The sequence below is a fragment of the Populus trichocarpa genome, chromosome 14, assembly GCF_000002775.5.
Source record: "Populus trichocarpa isolate Nisqually-1 chromosome 14, P.trichocarpa_v4.1, whole genome shotgun sequence".
NCBI classification, from domain to species: Eukaryota; Viridiplantae; Streptophyta; class Magnoliopsida; order Malpighiales; family Salicaceae; genus Populus; species Populus trichocarpa.
Window position 1 is genome coordinate 16,545,892 of NC_037298.2, and position 9,740 is coordinate 16,555,631.

At 38.4% G+C, this 9,740-nt stretch overlaps 1 protein-coding gene across 2 annotated transcripts; it reads right to left on the reverse strand.

The window, feature by feature from the left end:
- Nucleotides 1-6,263: 6,263 nt before the first annotated feature.
- Nucleotides 6,264-9,208, reverse strand: LOC7455685 (probable xyloglucan glycosyltransferase 6). 2 transcript variants are annotated; one of them, XM_024584261.2, is made up of 4 exons: nucleotides 9,019-9,208; nucleotides 8,330-8,638; nucleotides 7,177-7,467; nucleotides 6,264-7,089 (listed from the first exon to the last, which is right to left on the reverse strand). In XM_024584261.2, the coding sequence occupies exons 1-4, from the start codon at nucleotides 9,019-9,021 to the stop codon at nucleotides 6,931-6,933; spliced, it is 762 nt and encodes a 253-aa protein (XP_024440029.2). In that variant the 5' UTR covers nucleotides 9,022-9,208; the 3' UTR covers nucleotides 6,264-6,930. The 2 variants fall into 2 exon arrangements, with proteins under 2 accessions (XP_024440029.2, XP_052302807.1); XM_052446847.1 differs by having other exon boundaries at nucleotides 8,330-9,207.
- Nucleotides 9,209-9,740: the final 532 nt, after the last annotated feature.

Sequence of the window (9,740 nt, forward strand, 5' to 3'; positions counted from 1 at the left end):
GGATTATTCTGATGAAGAAGAGCTTAAAGAAGAGCAGTTAAATTTCACCTTCTCTGATGAAGAATATGAGAAGTCTTCACCATCTTCTCCGACTCCGGCCACACCGGCAAGTCCTAAAGGTGCCAGCTTGGACCCGTTTAAAACTGGAAAAGCATGTATATCTCACTCTACTCCCCCAGCTAGTAGTAGATGGAGAGATCTGTTCTCTTCTAACCGAAGCATCTCCACATGCCCGAAACTCATGCATTTTTCAAACTTTAATGTTATCCAGTCATGTCCTCTTTTGGCTGAAGACTTAGACCATTCTTGTGATGCCTGGAAATTATGTGTCGTTGGTTATGTGTCTGGGAAATTTCCTGGTTATAGAGCCTTGAATAACATCATTGGGAACACCTGGAAATGTGAATCGGGCTGGTTAGTATATAAATTTCAAAATGAAGACAAGTTCTCTGTCTTATGTGAAGGCCCTTATTTAGTATATGGCAGGCCTATCATCTTATGCTCCATGACTGAATATTTTGATTTCTCATGCTCTGAAATGACACAAGTCCTTGTTTAGGTTAAGTTCCCAAATTTGCCTTTGAAATGCTGGACACTGAGGTGTTTATCTAAGCTTGCAAGTGTTCTTGGTAAGCCAATACAGTGTGATAAGCTAACATCTACTAAGGAGAGACTGTCTTATGCTCAAGTGCTTGTGGAAGTGGATCTTCTTGCAAATCTTCGGTCCTCCATTAATGTTGTTATACCCAATAGAAACCCTCTCATCCAAAGGGTAATCTATGAGACTCTGCCAAAATTCTGCAAAGTGCTTGGTCATACCACAAGAGCATGTTCTAAAGACAATGTAGATGCTAGACCAGTAGAGAAGGCAGGTTCAGCAAATGTTGCTACCATGAATAATGTCAAAGACAGTGTCTTTACTCGTCTCAGCCCCCCTGTTGATGATTCCCCTGTTGATGCTCAGCCTACTGATGCTCCTATGGTTGAAGCCTCCCCTCTTGATGCTCCTCTTGCTAATGCTCCTAAGGTTGATGCTCTCATTGTCCCTACAGCACCGCAGTAATGTAACCAAGCTACAACTGCTGGTTCAGAAGGGTGGGAAACTGTAAGGAAGAGGAAAAATGGCAATGGTAATAAGCAGCACTCATCAAAGACCTTGCCTGTTGGAAAGTAATCAGCCTTCACAACAGTATGTCTCTACTAAGGGGAAAGCACCTGCAATCACAGTAAACATAAACGGCAACAAGGCTCTCCAAAGACCAGTATCGAGTATGCTCACCTGGAGCTCGGTTCAAAGGAATACCAACAGATCATCTGGCAGTGGTGGGGTATCTCCCACCCTTCCTCATCAATGATAGTCTACTGCTGGCATGTGAGAGGGCTTAATAGTCTTCTCAAACAACATGAGGCTGTTGGCCTCATGAAGGTTAAGAAAATTGTTGTTTGTGGTCTCCTAGAGACTAAGTTGACGTTGACAAAAGTTGTATGCATGCATAAATTTTGCTTGAAGTTTTGGTAGTTTGTAAGTAATGCTGAAGCTGCAATAAATGCTCGTATAGTTGTTTTGTAAAATCCTGTCACAATGAAGGTTGGTATAGTTGTTTTGTAAATTCCTGTCACAATGAAGGTTGAGATATTGCACTTCTCTACTTAGGGGATTCATGTTCACATTACAAGCTTGGTGCACCAATATAGTTTTACAGCCACCTTTATATACGGTTTCAACACTATTATTGTCAGGAGAGCTTTGTGAGAGGATTTAAGGAGATGGGGCACAAACTCGCCATGGATTCTTCTTGGCGATTTCAATTCTATCTCTCTCATGATGATAAGTATAACAGTGATCTAGTTTCCAACTATGAAATTTCATATTTCAGGGAGTGTTGTGCAGACCTTGGGATAGCTGACTTAAACTCTATGGGTTGTCATTTTACATGGACAAATGGCACAGTATGGACTAAAATTGATAGGGTTATGGTAAACACCCATTGGTTCACCTTGCAGCAAATGGCCCATGTTCACTTTGGTACTCCAGGAGCTTTCTCGGACCATTCTCCAGCCTCTGTCCAGCTTGGATTGCAGGAGCTCCATGGCAAACAAAATTTTAAATTCTTCAATATATAGGCTGCTCATCCCCAGTTCTTAGAGGTCATCTCATGGCATTGGACCATGGATATTTATGGGTCTCATATGTATATTCTTTGCAAAAAAACTCAAGCTGCTAAAGGGGGCCCTGAAGACTTTAAACAATCTTCACTTCAGCCACATCTGAGATAGGGTAGCTAGAGCAAAAAAAGGACTTGGATGATACTCAGCTTCTTCTGCAAAATGATAGGGACAATGGTCATCTTTTAATGCTTGATAAGCAGAAGAGGCTGAATCTTGTAAATTTAAAATCAGCTGAGAAAATGTTTTTTGGCCAGAAGTTGAAATGTGACAAAGGAACCAGGTTTTTTCACTCTTTAATGAGCCAGCGACACAGGAGAAACCATATTCCTGCTATTCTTCGTAGTGACAGTCTGCCCACCACATCCATTGAAGAGGTTAGTAGAGAATTTGTCACATACTATAAAGAGCTCCTAGGGACTCCCAAGCCTACTCTCCCACCAAGTGTTGCGGTGGTTCATTGTGGTCCTTGCATTAATATTGATTCTCATGGTTTTCTGCTTGCTCGTATAATTGTTGATGATATCAAGCAAGCTCTCTTCAATATGGGTGATGACAAAGCCCCAAGCCCGAACAGGTATACCCCTACCTTCTTAAAAAAAGCTTGGAATATTGTTGGTGGAGAATTTTGTTCAGCCATTCAAGATTTCTTTGCCTCAGGAGAGATTCTCAAGCAAATTAATCACTCTACCATCCCTTGTTCCAAAATCAGTAAATGCAAACTCGGCAGCAGACTACAAACCCATTTCTTGTTGTAATGTCACTTACAAAGTGATTTCCAAGATTCTAGCAGGGCGGCTAGCTCATTTGCTTAATGATATTATCAGCCCTTCTCAGAATGCTTTTCTTAAAGGGAGGTACATACCAGATAATATTAATCTCATGCAAGAGGTCTTGAGGCAATATGGGCGGAAGCGTGTCTCCCCTCGTTGCACCATCTAGATAGATTTCAGAAAGGCATTTGATTCGGTCCAATGGCCCTTTCTCCGTGATCTTCTTCAGCTTTTTGGGTTCCTAGCCAGGTTTGTCCATCTTATTATGAAATGTGTTGATACCACCTCATTTTCTGTCTGTGTAAATGGTAGTCTCTTTGGCTACTTCAAATGAGTGTGGTGTTCTGCAAGGAGATCCATTATCACCTTATCTCTTCATCATTGGCATGGAATACTTCTCTAGGCTGCTGAAAATAAATACTCAACAACTTGGCTTCCACTTTCATCCCAAATGCCAAGCTTTGGGTGTAAACCCCAAAAATAAATAAATAAATAAAAGTGAAGAAATTCATGCAAATGGTTAAATAAAAACAGAAATTCAGAAATTTTTTAATATAAATTTCTGGGCGAAATAATTCGAGACATTATAATAAACCCAGTACTGTTGAGGGTAAATACACCCGGATTTAATTGAAGAGAATAATACACTTAAAGGAAAAGGGGGGCCTAAATGCAAATAAGGGAAAATATAGAGTATAAATACTCTCTCCTGACCAAAAATCTGTAGGAACCATAAGGAGAGAAGATAGGGAGTTTTATACCCATTCTTGAGAAATCAAGATAGGGTAGCTAGAGCAGAAAAGGACTTAGATGATACTCAGCTTCTTCTGCAAAACAATAGGGACAATGGTCATCTTTTAATGCTTGATAAGCAACAGAGGTTGAATCTTGTAAATTTAAAATTAGCTGAGAAAATGTTTTTTGGCCAGAAGTTGAAATGTGACAAGGGAACCAGGTTTTTTCACTCTTTGATGAGCCAGCGACACAGGAGAAACCATATTCCTGCTATTCTTCGTAGTGATGGTCTGCCCACCACATCGGTTGAAGAGGTTGATAGAGAATTTGTCACATACTATAAAGAGCTCCTAGGGACTCCCAAGCCTACTCTCCCACCAAGTGCTGCGGTGGTTCATTGTGGTCCTTGCATTAATACTGATTCTCATGGTTTTCAGCTTGCTCCTGTAACTGTTGATGATATCAAGCAAGCTCTCTTCAGTATAGGTGATGACAAAACCCAGGCCTGGATGGGTATACCTCTGCCTTCTTCAAAAAAGCTTGGAATATTATTGGTGGAGAATTTTGTTCAGCCATTCAAGATTTCTTTGCCTCAGGAGAGATTCTCAAGCAAATTATTCACTCTACCATCCCTTGTTCCAAAAGCAGCAAATGCAAACTCGGCAGCAGACTACATACCCATTTCTTGTTGTAATGTCACTTACAAAGTGATTTCCAAGATTCTAGCAGGGCGTCTGGCTCATGTGCTTAATGATATTATCAACCCTTTTCAGAACGCTTTTCTTGGAGGGAGGTACATGCCAGATAATATTAATCTCATGCAAGAGTTCTTGAGGCAATATGGGTGGCAACGTGTCTCCCCTCGTTGCACCATCAAGATAGATTTCAAAAAGGCATTTGATTCGGTCCAATAACCCTTTCTCCATGATCTTCTTCAACTCTTGGGGTTCCCAGCCAGGTTTGTCCATCTTATTATGAAATATGTTGAGACCACCTCATTTTCTGTCTGTGTAAATGGCAGTCTCTTTGGCTACTTCAAAGGTCAATGTGGTGTTCGGCAAGGAGATCCATTATCACCCTATCTCTTCATCATTAGCATGGAGTACTTCTCTAGGTTGCTGAAAATAAATACTCAACAACTTGGCTTCCACTTTCATCCCAAATGCCAAGCTTTCGGAATCAGTCATCTTGGTTTCGCTAATGACATCCTCTTGCTCTACCGTTGTGGCATGGCTTGTGTTAGTATTATTCTCTAACAGCTAAGTGTTTTGGGGAGACATTTGACCTTGCAATTAACGCAGCCAAATCTTCTATATTCTTTGCTGGAGTTTCGGGGGAAATGAAGCAAGCCATTCTCCGTTTCTCAAAGTTCACTGAAGGGAGTTTTCCCTTCAAATATCTAGGTGTTCCTCTCAGCCCTCACAGGCTTCTAGCCAGCCAATTCTATCCTTTTATACACAAGTTAGAATCGGCTATTCAGAGTTGGATGGGTAAGCATCTCTCCTATGCTGGTCAGCTTGAGTTAATTAAATTTGTCCTATAGGGTATGGTGCAGTTTTGGATTAGTATTTTTTTCATTTCCAGTCGTGGTTATTAGCAAGATTACTTGTCTGTGTTGAAATTTTCTATGGACTGGGGGTGTGCTTAGAAGCAAATATGCTCTAGTTGCTTGGAAGCAGGTGTGTTTACCAAAAGATGAAGGGGGCCTGACGGTCCTTGTTATCAAAGCTTGAAATGACAGTTTTTTTGCCAAGCAGCTCTAGAACATACATTTGAAATCGTATTCTCTTTGGATTCGATGGGTAGATCATTACTATATTCCTCATACCTCTATCTAGTCCTTGGACACTAAGAAGACAGCTTCTCCACTTTGGAAGTCTATCTTCTCTCTTCGTAACAAAATGGTTGAGAAATGTGGTGGGATTGCTGCAGTGCATAGGACAATCTCTCCTTAGTAGATGTTAGCTTATCACACTGTATTGGCTTACCAAGGACACTTGCAAGCTTAGATAAACACCTCAGTGTCCAGCATTTCAAAGGCAGATTTGGGAACTTAACCTAAATAGGGACTTGTGTCATTTCAGAGCATGCGAAATCAAAATATTCAGCCATGGAGCGTAAGATGAGAGGCCTGCCATATACTAAATAAGGCCTCCACACAAGACAGAGAACTTGTCTTCTTCATTTTGAAATTTATATACTAACCAGCCCGATTCATGTATGATAAGGGTGGCTTCACGTTTCCAGGTGTTCCCAATGATGTTATTCAAGGCCCTATAACCATGAAATTTCCTAGACACATAACCAACGACATATAATTTCCAGTCATCACAAGAATGGTCTAAGTCTTAAGCCAAAAGAGGACATGACTAAATAGCATTAAAGTTTGAAAAATGCATGAGTTTCGGACATGTGGAGATGCTTCGGTTAGAAGAGAACAGATCTCTTCATCTACTACTAGCTGGGGGAGTAGAGTGAGTTATACCTGCTTTTCCAGTTTTTGACGGGTCCAAGCTGGCACCTTTAGGACTTGATTGATGAAAACAATGCTTTCTCTATAACAATAAAAACCACAGAATAAGCATAACAAAACTAAAAATACAATGCTTTCTCTATTTCTGCTTAAGAAGCAACATTAAAGGAACCAATAGCCGATCACCAAAAAGACATAAGAGCACTGACATGGTGTTTATTTTAGGTAGAAAAACCTCCTGACTAATCTCATGGAACAAGAGCCGTTTAGACCATGAAGAAACATGAAGCTCAACGTAACCTTCATATGAACACGAATTTTCTTAAATCCATCAAGATATTTAGACATAAATGATATGCTCAACAACCAGCCACTATAAGTAGTTTGATTGACTGCTATAAGGTCAGTATCTATGGTTCTGCATCCACCAGGGAATGATGTACCCATGGTCTCTGGTCCACTTTTTCATGGTATTAATAGCACTTGAACCCCTTGGAAGCCGAAATATATAAACAAATACATGCATAAAAAACTGTGAAACTGGAAGTCAAACAACTATGTTTTAGTCACAGTATCTTGCAAGCCTAGTCCAGCTCTAGACAATTCATTATTTCCCTTTAAATTTTTCCATGTCAAGATAAATACTTTTGTCTGTGTACAAAACACCCTACTTTTCTGCTAGGAAGAGTAAATTATGTGCACCAGAAATGACATCCAAGAACTTTCTGGTTTCAAAAGATATAAAGACATCTTTTCTAGAAAAAAAAAAAAGGACTTCAATATCTACCAAATATAAATGATAGCAAGAGGGGGGGAAAACTTCAGTACCTTTGCACGAAGTATGTCAACAAAGCACAAACGGAACAACTGCATTGGACCTGAATGCCAACGATGTTGCTGTTTTTTGTATGCCTCATAGGACTCTGGAAGTTCACAAAGGCACTGCAAAATGATAAATAATTTTATTAGATTGATTATCCACCCCCAAATGTATAAAGTGACACTAAAAACTTTAATACCATGACAAACCTTAACATCATTCAAATATATGAACTTCCATCCACAAAGATGAGCACGAACAGCAATATCCATGTCTTCAACTGTTGTCCGTTCCAACCAACCACCACAGTCTTCAAGGGCTTTAATCCTCCATACACCAGCAGTTCCATTAAAACCAAAAAAGTTGATGAAAACACCATTCACTTGTTGCTCAACCTCAAAGTGGAATGATAAGTTTATGTTCTGCAGTCTTGTAAGCAAGTTTTCATCCTTGTTTACAAATGCCCACCTTGCTTGGACCAATGCTAGGTCATCCTTCCCCTTCAAATTCAGAAAAGCAAAGAACAAGGACATATAATTTCTCATCAGAACAGAAAGTAAAGCTAAGTTTTCATTGATCCTCTTACATGCAACCCATCTGAGTACATGTAACTTTAAGGAAATGAAATGAGAAACCAGCCAGCTGATCATGTGTTGCCTGTTGCAAATTGATATGTATAAATTATCCTTGAATGTAAAAATGGAGTATTGACACCCATAATTATGAGGCATAGCACTGCATTAAAACTATTTTACAAGATCTAGGGAAGGGAACTTTATTTGTAAACTGAGGTCTGTAATTTAACAAACAAATTCCTGTTTGGAATACACTAAAAATTTTAGCACTCAGTATTTTTTTAATGATACGTTTCCTTCTGGCAGATTAAATTAACTAGTGAGAGAAAGATAGGGAGTTTCCCATGCAACTAAATGATGTCCAAGTTAAATTTGTTGTAACATGCAATGATGTTATTTAAGGTCATTGATAAAATCATGTAACTTTCAAGGGGTGCCAATCAGATTGGCAAGATTGTATAAAAACACTGTAAACCACCCAAGTTGGACCTCCTATGTCTTCAGTTAGAAAAAGGTTTGAATTGCTTTCTTTTAAAATTTTACTAAATCGTTGTAACAATGCAGATCATTCTTTGATATAAAGCACAGCGACGAAATTAGAAAGGCGCCAACTTCAGAAGGTTACCAGAATCAACCAATTGGAATCTCCACGGTGCAAACATCAAAACTAATTATGTAACTTTGTGCCAAGTGGAATAATCGTAGATATACCAAATCAAGGATATAAGAGAACTTGAACTGATATACAGGTTCTGACAAATTAATCACACCTGGATCATAAATTTACCTTGAAGTGAGGAATAGTTCTCTTCAAGAAATCAGGTCCTGGCTGAAAATCAGCATCAAATATTGCTACAAACTCATAATCTTTTACATAATCACAGCTCATTGCAGATTTCGGGTTCCCAGCCTTGTAGCCTGTGCGTATAAGACGGTGCCTATACAATATATGCACACCCCTTTGTTGCCATTTCTGTACTTCAGCCTTGATAAGGAGTTGGGCATCTAACTCATCAGAATCATCCAAAACCTGTATAAGCATTCTCTCCTTTGGCCAGTCCTGGATACAGCAGGCTGCAATAGATTGTTGGTAAACCTGCATGCTAAATTATGATTATTTCGAAAGTTCTGGTTGATAGGAGAAAATGAAAAGATAAAAACAAGGCAAAAACAATCCTTGTGAAGTGAAACTAAAACAAACTACTTTGTGGAGAGCACAAAATCAAACCAAGGAAAGACTTGAGAGGTTTTCTAACAAAATGTTTCGTGTTTTTCTTCTCTCTAATTTGTTGTATCTCATTTCTGCTATGTTTGGATATGTGCTTCACAAATAAAGCATAATGATTAAACAAATTAGAACATCCTTGGAAGCGAAGCGGAGCTCACCAGTCACTACTCCCACCATTTGTGTTGAAATTCATTGACAAAACAAGAGGATAAATGAAACCATAATGCAGCATTACTTACACAGCCTACCATATAAACTACCAAAAATTAGCACTAATTGTCGAGAAATGTTAATCTATGAAGTGCACTCAAGTTGGCATCTTTAAGACTTAATCCTGTTATGAGGTAGCTAGTCATATACCACAATGCTAAACTTCAAATGTTCATTAAAACTAACACAATTTATCACTTGTTGTTGAAGCAAAATCAAAACTGCAATCACATTTAATCCTAATTTTTTTTTTAAAAAAAAAAAGAGCTACTACCATCCCTAATTATCAATACACAACACACTGAAGAAATCAACAAATTAAACATTTTCAATAATTGAAGCGAAATAAACTTGTACTAATAACTAATTAATCCACCAAGAAACAGAGTGACGAAACTGAAAAAAGTTTCAAGGATAAGAAACCTATATTTGCTTACCTCCCTCTGATTTATATGGCCAAATAAATTCTTGTGGAAAGAATTTATGTAATTGCCCTAACAATGTTCAACCATCTTAGAAGACGAAAGTGTTTTTAACAACTCCTATATTATGGTGAAAAATATCCTCTAATTAAAATTGATGAATATTTAGAATAATTCTTAGAATTTTGTGGTCAACTCCTGATATTTAAATATCAACCTACTTGTAGGTCTAGTATTTATATCAGAATATTAACCATTAATTCTCATGAATTAAAAATTTCAAGGGTTATTGAAATATTAGTCAAGTTCTCATGAATTCAATAAACTAATTATTAAAT

Excerpts from the sequence above, each read along its gene's own strand:
- LOC7455685 (XM_052446847.1), bottom strand. The coding sequence starts at position 8,644 with ATGCAGGTTTACCAACAATCTATTGCAGCCTGCTGTATCCAGGACTGG. Across the intron at positions 7,468-8,329 it reads GAACTATTCCTCACTTCAAG|GGGAAGGATGACCTAGCATT; the intron begins GTAAATTTATGA and ends CTGAATTTGAAG. Across the intron at positions 7,090-7,176 it reads TATATTTGAATGATGTTAAG|TGCCTTTGTGAACTTCCAGA; the intron begins GTTTGTCATGGT and ends ATCATTTTGCAG.